A 17,846-nucleotide genomic window follows, 5' to 3' on the forward strand; every position below is an offset into this window, starting at 1 on the left:
TGTTGACATGGTGGGGACCAGATAGCGGTTTGGTGGACACCAGGCAGACAGCCAAGGTTAAACCCACCACAGATATGCAGAGGATGACTTGTCATCACTTCATTTGGCTGTATGGTTGTGCTGTGGCTATCGGACACCAGCTGCAGAAATGCTCATCAGCGCTTATTAATTACTGTTTTCACAGTTTTATTCTGTGGTATTAGAGGAAAATTAATGCACAGCTGTCCTCCTGCCTTGCAATACAGATACTTGTTCCACCAACAACTTGTTCCACAAGAACTGATTATTTTGCCAGTGAACTCAAAAGTTGAGGGGTTTTTCTCTTCCTTTTAGCGATGGTGGCCTTCGCTTTGGAGAAATGGAACGAGATTGCCAGATTGCTCATGGAGCAGCCCAGTTCTTGAGAGAAAGACTGTTTGAAGCTTCAGACCCATACCAGGTCCATGTGTGTAACCTCTGTGGAATCATGGCAATTGCAAACACGAGGACTCACACCTACGAATGCCGCGGGTGCCGCAATAAAACTCAGGTACGTGTGCTTTTCATTAGCCATTGTTTCTCCTTGTGGGCAGGAGGAAATGCCACTTGAGTGAAGCAGGAGGATAGGGAAGTAAATATTTAAAGAAGCACCAGAACAATTGCTATTTTAGTTTCATAACTGTTTTAAGTGTTTATAGCATTGTAGTCAATTTGGATGCTTCCTTATTAATTTTACAGTGTTGGCTTGTCACTTGGCAGGAAATGCTGTTCAACTGTTGTACAGTGCAGTTTTCAGAGACTTTAAATGCTTGAGAGCTTATTTTTAGAAGTAAAACTCAGAATCACAGGAATTTAGAGGCATCGCCCTTGTGACTGTCCCATGGAGATATTAATGCTTGCAGGGCTGGGTCCCCACAGGAGGTCTTTTGTGTTCCACTTTGGTGGGTTTTTTTAAATTAATAAAAGCTCTGCAGTGCATGCTTGGTTACAGAAGTATGTCAAGGGAAAGCAGTGACAGATAAAAATAGTTGCCTTGAACAGGCTTGTTTTTGTGCCAGGGACTGACTGCTGCAACTCTTAACAATGGCACTGGGGTTACAGAGTGGTGTGTGCTGGAAACCTTACCTGCATTTATGCACTTCAGGCACACTCTGCTATATACATGTTCTGTGTTAAATGGCTCTTGTTTAGGATCAGATCCCTTGGCTTCATTTTTAGATTAAAAATGTGTTCTGGAGAGCTGCTGTGTAGCCCCTACAGACAGTCTCAGTTTCGTTCTTGCTCTGGCACTGTCTGTGAGCAATTCTTGTTAAATGCTTTCGTGCATAACTCCAGATTTGCTTTTAAGCCAAAAAATTCAACAAGTTATTTGTGTAGAGGATGCTGGAAGTTGATCCTTTATGAGTGTTTATCACAAGACTTTTGAAATCTCTTTCCAGATATCTTTGGTTCGAATGCCCTACGCCTGCAAACTCCTCTTCCAAGAACTGATGTCTATGAGTATTGCACCTCGTATGATGAGTGTTTAGACTTAAAAGGGCTTTTTTTTTTTTTTTTTATTATGAGACTCAAGTGCTCAGGTTTTGTTTCATTTTGTACACGTTGCATTCAAAATTACAGTTTCACTCATCTGGTGTGTGCTGTTCAAAAGTATGTTTATTTCCTGTAAATAGAATTAAAATTTGTAATTGAACTTGTGAATCTATTTGTGTATCTGTGAAAGAAGTGTGCAAAGCAAATTGGGACTCAAAAGAAAAAGGGAGTTAAGAGGGACTGATTAGTCAGCTAGAAAAAGCCAGAGCTTGCAGCTTTCCAAAATACTAATTTAAAACTGTGCGTAAGTGAAAGTCCTCACATCACAGCTCTGCACCATCATCTGTGGAAAAACAAAAACATGTTACACTCTGTCCTATTCCAAGGGGAGTATCACAACTTTGGCAATAGCTTTGGGATCTCTTGGCTGAGGGTGAGACCTGGCCCCTCCTTCCTTCCTGCCTTCTTTCCCTCCCTCCCTGCTGCAGGGGGTGATAATAGACACGTTTTTCTGTGCTGAGATCACCTGGGCATGGCACACAGACTCTCACCACAGTGTAGCTATGATGTCTGACAGTTTGTTCCATTACCTTTATCTATTTCCTTTAAGGTGGCAGTCTGCATTTACTTATCACTTAGCTCCAGATGCCTTAGAGCTTTCCTACAGCTGAAAAGAACCAGCTGTAGCATGTGCTGGGTGTGTGTAAGAAAAACTGAGGCACTATGCACAGTACTGCAACCTCACAGTAATTACTGTGAGAGAGGGAGTGAACATCTTCTGTTCTGGGGTATAAGCATGGCACAACTCAGTAAAACTCAATTTCATTCACATCCATAAATAAGATGTTTGAAAAGGGATTAGAGACTACCTTGAAACCATTAGCAAAGTTCCTATGTATGATATTTGATTAATTGAAAGCTGTTTCAGTGCCAGGTGCTGCTAATGTTCTTCTAAGGGTAATATTTTAGCTCTTCACAGACATAAGGACAAAAAAGTCAAGACTATATAGTTTGGATAAAGCTAGCAGGGATTAAAACTAAGGATTACTTCCAATAGGGGATTTGGGCAGCACAGTATTCTCTAGCTAGGTGCTTTATTTCCCTGTCCCCCTGCCTCTAGCAGGGTTTTAGTTACTGTTCTGGCTCCCCAGATTTATTCCTAAGCATGTGGCTGTGCTGAGCCATCCTCTGCAGCTGGGATGAGGGTAGCTTGTTTGCCAGCAGCTTTGCACACAGCCCTGCAAAGGGGATGTGCTGTGGCAAATCTCTGAGGTTTCACATCCCAGCATGCAGAGAACATGGCAGGAACTGGAATGTCTGCTGTGCCAATACTGCTCCCAGGAGAGAGGAGCAGGTTTGAAATCATCCAGGCAACAATGAAAGGATGGAACAAATGTAGGGCTGGAAACTCACTGGAAGTTTCTCTATTAAAAACCCAGAAGGTATTTCTTAATTTAAATTTGTTATTTCCAGTACTTTACAGCACATGGGGGCTTGCTTATTTAACAATCCCTTGAGAACTCTAGCAGCTCAGATTTGCTGAAATGTTTTGTCAAATGCAAAAACTTGCATGTTAAACTATTTCTAGTGGGGGGGAGGGTTTGTTTGTTTGTTTGTTTGTTTTTCTTTTGAAAGCATTAAACAGAGGTGGTCCTTTTGTATCAAGTAACAATAAACTGTTCGGGGAGACAGTTGCTGAGTGTTCAGCCACACTTACCAACCTTTGGTCAGGGCTATTTCATGCAGAGTTTCCACAACGTGGATTTTTGCCGAAGCTGTTGCCTCTCCTTTGGCATTTGATGCATGGCACTCATATTCCCCAGCATCCTCTTTGCTCAGAGGAGATATCTGTGGGAAGAAACATACCCCACTCCCCCAGTAAGCATCTGCACTGGTAGAGGTGATTCTGTTTCCAGCTATCTTACATAACTCTGCTGTGTCAAACCCTGTCCTCCCCTCTATTCCCCTCTGATTTTACCAGCAGTATGCACACTTCTGCTGCATATTAGACACAGGAAGGCTGCTTGAACCAGGTGAGACTGGAACCAGCAGCCACCCTTATCCTTCATCTCTGACTCACACAGGTAATTTTCCTCTAAATGCCCTGTCTGTTGCCATTCATCTCCTGTACCGTTCTTTGTTCAGGAGCAGTTTGCAAACTGCACTCTGCAGCTCTGTGCATACCCAGAGTACTTACCAGCACCCAGCCAGTCACTTCGTGTTTCTCAGGGCCCCCACGGGTCTGGATAGCCAAGTTCTCCCGGTCCCCAGGCAGAAGCTCCATCCTCTGGACACCATACTGTCCTCGAATTATCTAAACAGAGGAGCAGGAATTGGGTAAGTAAGAACTCTGGGGCTTACTTATGTTGGAACTGAACCATACCTGCACACAGATCAGCATCAGATAGACATGAATGTGTTTTGTGCAGCAGCAGTGTGTTTCTAGTGTCAGAGTTTCACTTTGTCCTCCGTGTGGTGCAGCCACACCATCCCAGTGCCTCAGCTCTGCAGCTGTGTTCTCCTCACCTCAGCAGCAACAGAGTGGCCCAGTTTTCTGGTACTGGGCAGTGGGATGTGCCAACATGCTCTGTGCTGACCTGGCCTCACAGAACTTTGTGTGCTCCCAAGGGTGTGTTCAGCCCTGCCTGTTTCTGCTGCAGGAAACCAGGCAGTCCCTCCTGGTAGGCACAGCACTGCAGTCAGTATCTGAGCCCACAGCACAGAGTAAGTGGTGCTCAGCCCTTGTTACCACCAGGTCAAGCAGTCTCTCAGCCATGAAGAAGAGGCATGAAAAGCAGAACAGTGCTGACAGTGTAAACTCTGCATCTATTCATAAACAAGCAGAACACACTGCGTGAGTCAACAAACCCACATTGTACGCTCACCTAACTGTCTGCTCTTGAACCCCTATGAATAAAGCTTGCTGTCTTACAGCAAATTTTGGGCCAACCCAGTTTTTTTCTCCACAGTATCCTTAAGTAGTAACATTTCAGCTTAATTTTCAGACCCTTCACAAGAGTGCACAAACCTGTGGCACTTGAGGAGGCTGTGGGAGCCATGCAGTGGCTCTCACCCTACGGCCAGGATCCTCTCCATTCAACACTGGCCCCTGTCCTAAGCCAGATGTTCCCAGTGCTGCCAAAATCAACATGCTGCTGGCTACTGGAGCTACAGGAGTGCCCCATGTGGTTCCTGTTCCCGACGTGGGCGCTGTCTAGCCACCCCAGAGTCACTGCTGCCAGCAGGGTGAAGGTGAAGGCAGGCCAAGGGACATTCCCTACGTGCTCCGAATACCAGGCGCTACCAAGAGAATCACAGTCCTGTCCTGGCTCGGGACCAACAAGTTTATTTTCTAAATAATGTCTAAATACTAAGCAAAACCAGATGTCTGGGGGTGGACAGAACTGCACAGATGAGAGAATTCATCAAAGAGGTGTGTTTCTACAGAGGGATCTGCTGTGGCCTTTGTGCTTACCAGGCACTTTCAGACACCTCAGGTTTGCTGTGCTGTAAGAACTCCTAGCAGGGCCCTTACCTTGTTCCAGATAAGGACAGGGGTTGGGATGCCAATGACTTCACAGCTCAGGTAGATTTGTGCTCCTGTCACATTCCAGATGTCCTTAGGAGGAGTCACAATGGAGGGTCCTGCAAAAAAAAATCTTTTAAGTCCCAGATGACTGCAGGCCTGCCTCCATGCTAAGCCTTTTAAGTGGGAGCCAGTCACACTTTTGAGAATGAGGTGAAGATGAAAGTTCACTGGGCTGATCCCACATCACAACACTTCTCTCTCCAAAGTAACACACACACCCAGCCTTGAGCTGTCCAGACAGATGGGTGCTTGCCCCAGATGAAAACTCAGGTGCTGAGCAGTTCAGGTGATGAGTCCTCCTCCTCTCAAGGTTGAGGTTAGAAGTAAAATAGTTTATATTCTGTTGTCCCAGAGGCAGAGCAGAACTGTACCAACTCTTGGCTCTGTTTACCATGCAGTCACCACGTCAGCTGGCATGGAGGAAAGGACCTCCAGGACACAGGGTTCTTCCCACTCTATCATGCCATGAAGAGCTTGCCCAACTTTGCAGCATCATTTTTCCCAGCATGATTTCAAACCCATGGCTCTGAGTTAGCAGAATTCAAGGCTATGCTGCTCCTGTTTTACCTGTGTGCAATGCTCAGCCAAAGAACGCTGGCTGGGAGGTGACACAGCCCTCCATGGGTGAGATCTGGGAACGGAGTAGGGGAATGCAGAGCTCTGTCTTTCTCCAGAGAGCTCCAATTCCTGGTTAAATAGAGAGTTGCTTCTAAAGCAGATCAGAGCAGGGTTGTTTTGCATATCTGGCTGGAGATGTTTATCCCTCAGGCTGGGAAACGCTGGAGACATAACCCATATACCAGGAAGGGAAGAAAGGCCTTTTCTGTTCAATCCCTCTCTAGTGAGGCTGTTTTGTAAAATGCAGCTATTAATTCCCTGCAATAGGAAGAGCAGACCAAAGGAGCACAGAGTGTTTATTTCCAGTTATTGATAGCTTTAAGAACACCATAAACAGCTTTCCCCCTCCTGTTCTGAAGATGCAGGCAGTAACAGGAAACTAAAGCTCCCATTATGCTCCATCAGGAGAAGGAATTTCCTATGCAGACAGGTACTTCAGAGACAGCCTGACAGAAGCTCCTTGTATACTGACTCATAGATCACACACAGCTCATTCCCAGCACTGTAAAAAGGGGCAGATATGGGTCCTGATGCTCCTTATGGGGTCCTGAATCTGCACTGATTTCAGCCCTGCATGTGCACTCTACCCTGCAGCCCTGGGTGGGGTGTAGGCTTCAAGTGCATCCCACTGCACCAAGCAGAAAGCTGGTGTCTTCTTCCTCCTCATGATCTGGGGGAAGATCATGGGGCAGCTTCTATTTTAGCTCAAGAGATGCTGAGGTGGTTCCCTGCTCCTGAGCAGCTGGTGCAAACCCAGAGAAATGTTTGCTTTTCTCTTTCTCTCTCCAGGAATGACTGTACACAGCCTGCTGGTGGGAAGCTGCTAAGAGACCAGGGTTGGCTGCACTCAACATTCTCTGTTACAGAAGTATCCTAGTTCTGATTTTTAACAGGAGGCAGCTGTGGGGAAGTAGAAAGGTTTTATGTGTAGCCCCGGGCAGTGGTTGAAACCACACCTAATAGTCAGCACGGGCTGGTTTCCTGGCAGACACCACAACCCAGGTGCTCCTCATCTGCACAGAGATGAGTCTCTCAGCTGACAAGAGGATTTAAGCAGGTTTCAACACCCTGCTGAAGGTTTTCCCCCCGAGTATCCCACAGTGGCCAGCCCAGGACTTTGCCATAACCATGATGGGGCCACCTCAGGTCACGCACTCTGCTCCCCTTACCCAGTGCAGCATTTCCTGCACAGCCCAGCTGTTCTTTTTCTGGTGTCCCTTAAACAATAGGGATAATAAGGCACTTGGAAGCTCTGATGGGACACAGTGTCCCCATGCTCTGTGTGGGACCCCAGCTGACATGCATCCAGCAAATCCTGCTGCTGCTATTATTCTGTTGTCCAGCCCTCCACATGCAAATTGGCTTTTCTAAAGCAGAGCTTGGGACTTATCCCCAGCTGGCAGGGCTATGTCTGCCCCTGTATGATACCGTCCTAACACTGGGGTTCTTCCATGAGGCAGGAAAAACACAAGTACCCCCCAATGACCACCATCTCTCGCCACAGAAGAGATCCTGACACATTAAAAGCCAGGTGGATTTTAAGGCATTGTTATGCTCTTCCAGGATCTGGCTCAATTCTCCCCTGGTTGGGAACTTGCAGCATTCAGCACACCACTAAATCCACTGCCTAAGGTGTCTCAGTCTTGATTACTGCCTGAGTTTCCCCTGTGTCAAGAGTTCAGACACCCACTAGCCCAGAGGTGTTTATTCACCTTGCCAGGATGAACAGATCATACCAGGATTTTTCAGCAGCAACTGCTGTCAGGGGAATAGAGACATGGAATTTCTACCCACCTCTTGGCTTAGGAGAAATTGTTTATCCTCTTGGACAGGGGAATTGCCTGCACAGCTTCACAGCAAAGCCCTGTCTGGCTTGGCACAGCAGCCACAGCACAGTGAGAGCTTGGCTATTACAAACTAGTCCTGAGGCCGGGATGTACATCCTGATCCAACCAGGCAGAACATGACGTTCTACATTTGGCTGCAAAATGAGCTGGAGGCATCCACAGGCCTCTGCCTGTATCTGACACAGCTCTGAGACCAGGAGGGAATACACATCCTGAGAGATGCAGCAAGTGTCATGGGAAAAGTCACTGTGCTCTCTCTGGGCATTTGACTTAAATTCATACAGCCAAAACTCTAGAGCTTCTTCCGCCACTAAAAATAAATGAGAAAGGCCAAGAAGTCATCAGATTTAAAGTCAAATCAGCTACAGCCAGAGCAGCAGCTGAACTCCCCCCACAGTGAGCTGACACCCAGGAGCATGGCAGTCACCCTGCTCCCTCCTACAGTCCCCAAAGTGGGCAGAGATGGAGAGATGATATGGCAACTTGGCACAACAGGAGAGGCAGGGGATGGCAGAGTCTTGCAGAAAATGTGAGGACATTCCTAGTGCCCCTCTTGCTTCAGAAGTTCTTGTGAAGGGAGCAAAGCAGGGACTGGAAACAAGCCCACCTTTTACAGAGCAAATGCCTTGATTCTTGCCAGCAAGGAGCCACCCTGCCATCATCCTACAGCCTGCACCTTGGAGGCCTTGCTGCTCTACTGCCCACAGAGGGGATGGTTTCTCCCTCAGCTTCCTTCAGGCACCTGCCCATAGAAATGGTCACCACCATCCAGGTGGCTGAGCGGTCCCCTCTGTCCTGCCTGGGACACTGTGGATGTACAGATGCTCCCTGACTGCACCGGAGCTCCGTGACCAAGATGACAGCCCAGGCTGTTGATGGAGATCAGCTGCTGTCCACAGGCACTTCAAGCATTTCCTCTGTGCTCTGCCCATTGTTTGTAAAACAAATAGCTGTCCCTGGCCCAGGAAGGCGCTTTTCACAGAGCCCCAGAGCTCATTCACCCTGGGACAGAGCCTGAAAACACTTTTTCTGCAGCTTGTAGGGAACTGGCAGCCTGTGTTATGTCAAAAACAGCAGCTGGAAAGGAGTTCCCATTGTTGTATGTAGCTGCTTTTCTGCCACAGCAATGTGCACAGCAGAGCCTGTGACGTCCTCGATGAGGATATCATCTGGCATCTGTTCCTGACACCTCTCCTACACCAGCACCCCTTCTGTTCCCAGCCTCAGCCAGCAGGGACCTGGCATCTCCCAGCCCACCCACTTGTCCCTCACTGATACCTGGATGGTCACTCACAGCTGAGGGTTAGCCCATCCTCACCAACCCTCCTTTGGTGCTCACACACACAGTCAAATAAAAATCACACAGCAAGAAGAGCAGTAACTGCTTTGCTAAAATCAAGGGGCCCATGGGTATGTGACTAAAGGCAGAAATCAGCTGGACATTAAGCACTGTGGGCTCTGTGCTGGTGCTTGGGAGTGTCTGGAAGCCCAGACCACAAACACACAAAGCCATGTGCCACATGCTAAAGCTGATGTGGGTGTCAGCTTGGCTTCCAGCCAGCCCTCCTGGGCACTGCACTGCCCTGCCACAGCCCCAGGTCACACCCACAGGCTGGGAACAGCCCCCAAGAGGACAAACCCAAGCGAAAGCTAAACATTGTTCACTCTCACAAGACATTGCAAGTCTGAAAATAAACCCACTCCAGTCTCCTAAGCTGCTGGTAAAGTACTTTCCCTTCAAAATTACTTTATATGGAAAAAGGGAAACCTTCCATAAGCAACATCTAGTCATTCTAGCTAGCATGGCCTCGGCTGCCCCCTCCCAGGTCAGTGCCCTGTGAGAGGCAGCAGACGGGAAATGCAAGCAGCTCCTGGCCTTCCCCACTCCCAAAGCTGCCTGCTGCTTTCTGGCAGGCTTGCACACCTCCTGTTACCTACTTCTGAAGGCATTTCTCTCCCTCCTGTAATCTGGCTGTGAAGAGACTAAGGAGGTACAGAATGTTGGATGCTGTGTCTGTTTGGCACTCCCTCCCAGACTTCAGGAAAGGCTGAACACGAACACAGCTTTGCCCCAAGCCCTGGAGACTTGAGACTGAGTCAGTGGGAGGAAGGGCCCTGGGCCACCACACCACCATTCTGCCATGGAGCAACTCCTGCTTTCCACACCACTGGGCTCACGTGGTGCACAGCACTGCTGCTGGAAATCCCAGCCCTGCTGCTCCACCACGGTTTGGGAACACTGCCTTCAGAGACCTTGTGCACCTTCCTAGCACAGAGTCACAGAATGCTCTGGGCTGAAAGGGACCTTAGAGATCATCTACTTCCATGAGCTAAAGCCTGGAAAGAATGTGAAAAGCTTGCAGTGGGAGACAGAAAAAAAAAGCATGGCAGCATTTATGCATGGAAAAGCAAGCAGGGCTTTCAAAAATCCAACCTGATTAGACTTGTTACGTGGTAATCTCCTATTTAGTTCTAACCTCAGTCAACCTCAGCCCAACAAAGGATTAAACACATTTTTTTTTAACACAGCATGCCTTTCCAGCAATAGAAAAAACAAACATAGGGTGGAATTTGCTGATCAGTAATCATTCCTTCCTAGTGAATTTGGGTATGCTGTGATCACTGAGAATGAAGACACAGGTGAAATACAGGATCCTCCTGAGCAGTGAAGGTGTTGTGTAGTCCCTGGCATACTGTTGCTCTCTAGGACTCTGACAAGTAATATATTAAACAACTTCCATAGTAGCTTTTAGCACAGCAACCATAAAAACTCAAGCTCCAATGAACCAAAACCTTTTCAAATAGTGGAGTGCTTTTTAAGGAGGAATTTATGACCTGTGCTTCAACAGTGGAAGCCCCCAAAGTTACACATGAATTTTAAATCACCAGTATTTTTGAACACTGAGAGCAAGGAACAACAGTGTTCAGGAGTTGGTCATGAAACACAGCAGAGTCCAGAAAGGCTGGATGTGTTTTAAAGAAGGAATTGTTAAATATTCAAGAGCAGACCGTCCCCAAGTGTGGGAAGTCCAGGGAAAAAGACCAGCCTCATTAAACAGAAAGACTGGAATTTAGGAAAAAAACTAGAATCTATCATCTCTGGAACAAGGATCAGGTGACGTGGGAGGACTATAAGAATGTTGTGAGGTCATGTAGGGAGAAAATCAGGAGGGCCAAAGCCCAACTAGAATTTTATTTGGCTGCTACAGTAAAAGACAACAAAAAATGTTCCTATAAATACATTGGCAGCAAAATGAGAGTCAAGGAGTGTCTCCATCACTGGTTGAATGCAGAGGGTAGTGTAGTGACAGGGGATGAGAAAAAGGCAGAGGCACTTAATGCCTTCTTTGTCTTAAATATCAACACTAGTTGTCCTCAGGATACCCATCTCCCACATGGGGAGATGAATGAAGTCCCCACAATCCATGAGGAAATGATGAGTGACCTGCTGTGCTAATTAGGTACTCACAAGTCTGTGGGCCCTGATGAGATCCACCCAGAGTGCTCAGCCACAGACTCTCAGGATGCAGCACACAATGCTGGAAAGATCCACCCACAAAAGCAACATTTTCCTCTGCAGTGGAAGACAGCAGGTAGCAGGCCACCACTGCAAGACCCCCACTCTTACCTGATGAAGAAACTCAAACAGATTCCCAAGAGAATCAGGGAACTCGGTTCATTTCCAACCACAGACAACTTAGCAAAAACTTTTCTAAATCTTTCCCCAGCAAAGACAAAACCACTCATGAAATATCTCTTAAAATCCAGAAAAAGAAGAAAGGGAGAAAAGAACTAAAGCAATCTGAGCCTCTTGTTAACAAATCTAGAAGAATTTCTTGCAAAATGTGCCTGGCTATGAACTATGTTTTGTGGTGTCTAGAGTTGTGAGCCTTTGTACATAAGGCAGCTGTATCAGGAGAAGATGAGCTAATCTCAGTGATAACAGCACTCTGCCATTTCCCATGGTTTGTTTTTTTTTTTTCCCCCAAAATCCTGTTTTGCTCTGGTAGTGGATTAAAAAAATAAAACAAACCACCCTCAAAACTTAGATATTTCTGGCAAAGCTTCAACAGCTGAATTTGGATGGAATGAGCCAACAGATGTGATTCATGTTTCTTGCTTTGAAGTTGACCTGTGGGAACCTGGCACTTCTTTGTCTGCAGCACAGATGAACCTTTATGGAACAGTGAAGAATCAGCAAAGCAAAACCACTGATGGGGTAAATCGACAGGAATTTGGGGGGGGTGATACATTTGCCCCTGGGGCTGCCAGTCTCCACAAGAGCCTGGCAGTCACAATCCTATATCCATCAGCTTGCTTTTCTAAACCCTGTGGACAGCCAATAAATCTCACACCCACCTTCTTCTGAGCCCCAGAGCTGGTGTGTGGCACCTTAACAAAAAACTCCTTCCATGAGGGATGCTGTCTGGGCTTCTGGGGAGCCAAAATGATGCCTCTCTGAGGGGACAGCACAGCTCCAGTGACTGGGATCTCCTTTATGGTGAGATATAGGTAAGTTTAATGCTGGTTACAGTCAGTTGTAAAAGAATCTCTCCTGGTTCAGCTGTTCATCTGTAGCCTGTGGGAGGGATCCTGTGAGCCATCATTACCATAAGGAAAAGCCCTGCATGTTCCCAGTGCTGGGAAAACACTTTCATGGAGCCACAGAGTTTTAAACCAGACTCAGCTGAATAGAAATAAAGCAGACTGCTTGGCAAGCCAGCAGATTTACCCTTCACACAGAGAGGCCCTGAGTTTCTACACCCAGGAGGTCTTTGTAGGTAGGTACAAAGCAGCACCAGATCCCCTGAGAGTGAAACACTGTTCTCTGAAGTCTGCTGAGAGCTGCTTTGTGGCACCCTGCTTTTGAACAAGAACAAGAGTTTGGCTTCCAGTGAGAGGAGGGAGCATAACACAAAAAGAGAAAGCCTTGACTGACAACAGCAAAACAACCTGGAGACCCCAACCCTGTTGGAACAAGCATTATGGACTTCAAACTATATAATGAGGCAACTCTGGCAGTATTTCCAGCAGTCACAATACATCTCTCAGGTATTTGCTGGTAGCTAATGATAAGAAAGACTCAGGGGTATTTGTCCCTTCCTGCATTGGTTAGGCAACAAGTCAGTGCCTGGTATTTTTCAGCTCAGAGATCATCATCAGGAATCCTGATAGCCTTTTTTTTTATAGGGGTTGGTGCTTTGAGGTTGTTTTTCTGCCTGGCTTGAGCTGAGCCATGCAACCCTAATTCTTTATGCCAGCTGGCTTTGCATGGCAGTGGGTACCACAGTCCTCCTGCCCCAGGTCCCAGCTGGCTGCAAACAGCCTCAGTGAGTGCACTGCAAATTCAATTTCAGCCTGCATTCCTGAAGCCACCAACTCCTTAAGAGGCACTTCTGAACATCTGTGCACAGCTGTGTGACAGCAGTGACAGAGGGCAGCTCCCCAGCTGTCAGAGCAGCCTTCCCTCCAGCCAAGGGGACACCAGAGGAAGCACACCAGACCTCCTGTACCTGCCCCACCAGCAGGCTTCTGCTTTGTGCCCTTTGTGCCCTGCCTGAGAGACCTGGTGCAGACCTGAGCTGCATTTTCACAGGCAGAGAGCACACAGACAACCTGTTTAAAGGCAATGCTGGAAAGCAGATGGAAAACTTCACAGCATCTGCCTCCTGCACCCTCAGCACTGCAATTAGCTACGAAGAGGCTGCTGGGACACACAGTAGAGATGGGATGCAGGTAGTGGTGCCCTGACAGGGAGCAGGGCAAACCCAGGGCCAGCTCTGAGTGCAAGTGGGATGGCAAAGCAGGAGCCCAGCCAGTAGGGTGCACCACAGCATCTCTGCCTGCTCCCTCAGAGCAAAAAGACAGGCAGCTTTTTCTGCTGGCACAGCACCAAGAGCAGCCAGGCAGCTTCAAGGAGTTGGCAGTCAAGTAGGATGCCTTTTTCCAGACATACCCAACAGTCCTGCTCACATAAAACCCACTCCAGAAAGGACCAGCTGGATCCCTCCATCTGCCAAGTGCAGGTAGAGCAAGGGTTATTTCCGTCCTTTCAAACTCTTCTCAACTGTTTTCCTCTGCCCTCCAGCAGGAAGTTTTGGCTGCTGCACAAACACCTTTTTCTGCATGCCTTCATGATTTTTGTGCAAAGCACAGGCATCACATGTGAGAGGTCTGGGAAACAATCAAGGACAAGGTCAAGGCAAACTCTGCAGGGCTGACAACATGTTAATTCCTTTTCCTATTTAATATCAAAGGAAGATCCAACAGGATGTGCAAAACAAGTCTTCCCTCTCCAGTTCCACTTGAACAAAAAAAAAAAATTAAAATCCCAAAATGCAATCAAACACAATTAGGACCTACTGCTGGAGACATATGTTTCTGGATCTCTTCTGAGATACTATCTTGAAAGGCTGCTCTCTCTTGGACTGAAAGGTCGTGCGAGGGCATGCAGACACCTCAGAGCCAATTTTCCACTACTGGACTATCACAGTATCCAGGTCCTTCTACAAACCTAGAAAAATGCTGTCTCCTATCTGGAAAGATACTGGAAAAGGCTCTATGCTATTAGGCTGATGGGATGGATGTTCTCTCCTTGTCAGTGTTTCAAAATCCATGTGCAGATTACAACTCCCCGCCCTTCCCACCCAATGCTCCTAACTGCCTGGAGGCACTGAGGGATGCAGAAATACTTCCAGATGTCTAGCACGGCTGTGGGATGAGTCCCTGCCTGGGCTGGAAGCCACAGAGCAGTGCCTATCACCAGAAGGACCACAGAACAAGAAAGGTTCATACAGCTGAGGGGAATCTCTGAAGGGTCAGCTGTGCCACCACTGCTGAGCAGCCACATCCATCCTGCTCCCTTCCCTGAGATGCTGGGTTGGAGCTCTCCCAGCAGCAGGAGCCAAAAGAACAGATCCCCTGAATCCCCTGAATGATGGAGGACTGAACATTTTGCCAGTTGCTCTGCACCACATGTTCCAGCAAAATTCTTAAACAGGTAACAGCCCACAAAGATCTGCAGATCTGCACACATCTCCAAGGAAGGGATGTGCATGGAATTGCTGTCCACTCTGAGACCCTTCTTCAGCAAAGCTGCTGCTATGAGCATCAGAAGACAGAGAAATCTTGTGGGACCTGCTGGAGGCTGGCAGGTCAGTGGCCCTCCACATCCCCTGCAGTGGCTCATGTTTGCACTGACCTCATCAGACTCTGTCTCCATAGTCTGGATCAAAGCCTCACCAGGTCAAACCAGCATCCCGTCTGGGACAGACACCAGGAAGCACAGCCAAGGGTGGGGACTGTACCTTGCAGGTATCAATACCTGTTCTGCAATGAATTCCCACATTACTTTGGGCAAGGCAAGTGAGAACTCAGCCTTCTGCTCAAGTACACACCTGAAGCATGACATCTTTCAAACCCATCTGCTCACCCGTCTGGGCTGGCAAAGCCAAGAAGCAGCACACACTTTAAGACTCCTGAGGCAGGAAAGGCTCTTTCCAAATACATGGGCATAGACTGAGACCATTCTTATCTCATTCCACATTATCCTGAAAGCTGAAATTCCTCCCCTCTAAGAGTTAATACTGTACCACACTCTTTCTGGCTAATATGTAAGCCTAATCTTTTGGACAAGGTTTGTGAAAAGCCACACAGGGCATTTAATGGGCAACATCAAAGCACATAACCCAATCCTCAGTCTTTCATGCCTGCCTTGGGAGTTTCAGAAACATTTTTTTTGCAAACTTGGCCTCAGTTATGAGAAGCAAGAGAAGGAGGAGGTGGAGGTTGTGACCTGCACATACTGTGTTTATGAGAACACTCCTCCACCAAAACAGCACTGGCGCTGCAATCTTGTCCTTGAGACGTTCAGTATATGGTTTGCATGCTATGTCTTACCCCTCCCTCCCGCCCAGCAAAAACCACTCCCAGAGGCTAGAATTTCTACTAGAGGCTCCGCAGCAGAACAACTTCTCCCTTGAGCAGCATCCCTAGGAAAAAGCTTGGGATGAATCAAGGTCCTGGTCGGAAATATAACAATTGCAAACTGCTACGTGTAACTCATAGGAAAGTCACTGTTTCATTTCGAACCAAAGCAAGCCAGTGGATGTTGGCTCTAAATTTCTTTGGCTTTCACATCCATTTAATTATTTCCTTTCCTCTCTGCTTGCAACCAGCCTGGGCAGAACACTGTCCTGGATAGCTCACCCCTTTTGTTCCATCTCACAGCAGCCCAAACTGCGAGCTTTAGGCAAAGTACGAAAAGTGAGTGCGCGTATTCCAGCACCGCTGGAAGCCAACAGCGAGTGCCCAAGCTCCTCCGCGTTTCTGGGTCCGCAGCGTTACTCCAAGTTTAGGCAGCGCCATCCGACCGGGACGCTCCAGTCCATTTACGGTGGGTGTGAAATCACGTCCATGTCACAGGGCAGCACCCGCGGCACAGAGCGGCAGCCGAGCGGCGCTGCCCCGTCCGCCCCCGCCCGCCCCGCTCCGTGCCCCGCACCTTGCTCGCAGGCTCCCTTGCTGCGCTGGCTGATGGCGGGCTCGCCGCGGCTCTGTGCGCGCAGGCTGGCGGCGCGGAGCTGGCAGCCGCTGCCGTAGGTGAGCCCGTCGCTGCCGCACACCGGGTAGCGGCTCTTGCAGAGGCACACGCCGGGCGGGCCGGCGGCGGGCGGCACCGGGCCGCCCTTGGCCTTGCGGCGCTGCCGGCTCTTGACGCACTCGAGGCCCGGGGCGCAGCGTCCCCCCGCCGCGCCGCCGCCGCCGCACGCCTCGCCCTCGCCGCGCCCGCACTGCCAGCAGCAGCCGCAGGCGTCCCGCACCCTGCCCAGCGGGCAGCCCCGCGCCGGCAGCGCCGGGCACCGCGCCGCATCGCACGGCCCGCAGCCCCCCGCCGCCGCCGCCGCCGCGCCCGGCCCGGGCACCGCCGGCACCGCCAGCAGCAGCGGCAGCAGCAGCAGCAGCGGCATCGCGCAGGGCGGCATGGCGGCACCGAGCCGCCCGCCCACGGCAGCCGCTTAAGCGGCGGCGGGGAAACCCCTCCCCGGCGGCGCCGCCCCGGTCCCTGCCCCGGCCCCGGTCCCGGCCACGGCAGCGGGGCACCGCCGCCATCCCGCGGCCGCCCTGCGCGGTCCCTCCCGCTGTCCTGCACTCAGCTCCGGCATCCCGTCCTTACCTCTTCTTCCCGCGGAAAGGGACCTGTGGAGCGGGCTGACAGCCGGCTGAACGCGGGCCAGCTGTGCCCAGGACACAATGGGGCAGTAAGCGTGGCCAGCAGGATCAGGACACACTTACTGTCCCCCTGTACTCGGCACCTGGAGTGCTGTGTTCAGTTCTGTCTACACGAAGAACATTGAGGTGCTGGAGCATGTCCAGAGAAGGGCAACAAGGCTCGTGAAAGGTCTATCGAGAACACGTCTTATGACGTGGGCTGAAGGAACTGGGGTGGTTTAGAAGGTTCAGAGGGCACCTCACCACTCTACAACTCCCTGAAAGGAGGCTGTAATGAGGTGGGGGGGTCCGTCTCTTCTGCTGTGCCTGCGGTGAGAGAATGAGAGGAAAAGGCTTTAAGGAGAGGCATGGAAATTCAGACTAGATATTTGAAACATTTTTCACTCTTAGGGTGGTCAGGCACTGGAATTGGTTGCCCTGGGAGGTGATGCCACTGTCCCTGGAGGTGTTTCAAAGGCATCTGGATGTAGTGCTGGGTGAAGATTTCGTGGTTTAGTGGGAGTGCTGGGTGGATGGTTGAACTTGATGATCATAAAGGTCTCTTCCAACCTTGATTATTCTGTGATTCTTGCCACCCACCCATGCTCAGCTCACAGCCACTGGCTGTGGGGAACTGTGGAAGTGCTGGTGAGCCTGTCAAGATTCCTTCAGGAGGCAAAGAAGAAAAGGAGAGCTGTCTGGTTTCTCCTGTCCATACTTGGGACAACATTGTTTTCTGCTGCCTTCTTTTACCTTAGCTTGTGGCTCCTTCCCTGGAATGGCTCCTGAACAGTCTCCTAGAGTAGTGGGCTGTTGCCACCAGCAGAAACTGGGAATATTCCTCAGGCAACACTGGGCAACATTGCTGTGAAAACAGTGTCCTGAAAGTGCCAAACCTAAAGCACCAGGGTGCTGACAAACCCCTCAGGCAGGGGCAGGAGGGCAGCAAGTTCTCTGCCCTCATGCCTGCCATCTCCTGCAGGGCAGTCCAGGCTGAGATGATGTTCAGCCTTGGTTCTGCCAGGGCCTGTGCTGTGGGTGCTGCTTTGGCGTTCCAGGAGAAGGACAGA

The 17,846-nt window shown here is 49.4% G+C and overlaps 2 protein-coding genes across 3 annotated transcripts in view; one reads left to right on the forward strand and one right to left on the reverse strand.

Annotated features, from left to right (window-relative positions):
- Positions 1 to 1,672, forward strand: part of POLR2B (RNA polymerase II subunit B) — a 16,518-nt gene extending 14,846 nt beyond the window's left edge. Inside the window, exons 24-25 of the mRNA XM_056489063.1 lie at positions 334 to 529; positions 1,419 to 1,672. Of these exons, the coding sequence (XP_056345038.1) occupies positions 334 to 529; positions 1,419 to 1,508 (286 nt within the window). The 3' untranslated portion in view covers positions 1,509 to 1,672. The remainder of the gene's footprint in view (positions 1 to 333; positions 530 to 1,418) is intronic.
- Positions 1,618 to 16,565, reverse strand: IGFBP7 (insulin like growth factor binding protein 7). 2 transcript variants are annotated; one of them, XM_056489064.1, is made up of 5 exons: positions 16,070 to 16,565; positions 5,048 to 5,157; positions 3,710 to 3,826; positions 3,234 to 3,360; positions 1,618 to 1,855 (listed from the first exon to the last, which is right to left on the reverse strand). In XM_056489064.1, the coding sequence occupies exons 1-5, from the start codon at positions 16,548 to 16,550 to the stop codon at positions 1,836 to 1,838; spliced, it is 855 nt and encodes a 284-aa protein (XP_056345039.1). In that variant the 5' UTR covers positions 16,551 to 16,565; the 3' UTR covers positions 1,618 to 1,835. The 2 variants fall into 2 exon arrangements, with proteins under 2 accessions (XP_056345039.1, XP_056345040.1); XM_056489065.1 differs by having other exon boundaries at positions 3,230 to 3,360.
- Positions 16,566 to 17,846: the final 1,281 nt, after the last annotated feature.

Source organism: Oenanthe melanoleuca, chromosome 4, assembly GCF_029582105.1.
Source record: "Oenanthe melanoleuca isolate GR-GAL-2019-014 chromosome 4, OMel1.0, whole genome shotgun sequence".
Lineage (NCBI taxonomy): Eukaryota > Metazoa > Chordata > Aves > Passeriformes > Muscicapidae > Oenanthe > Oenanthe melanoleuca.

Coding starts and splice junctions, on each gene's coding strand:
- IGFBP7 (XM_056489064.1), bottom strand. CDS start 16,550: ATGCCGCCCTGCGCGATGCCGCTGCTGCTGCTGCTGCCGCTGCTGCTG. Junction 3,361..3,709: donor AAGTGACTGGCTGGGTGCTG/GTAAGTACTCTG, acceptor TTCTTCCCACAG/ATATCTCCTCTGAGCAAAGA. Junction 1,856..3,233: donor TGAAATAGCCCTGACCAAAG/GTTGGTAAGTGT, acceptor GTTTTTCCACAG/ATGATGGTGCAGAGCTGTGA.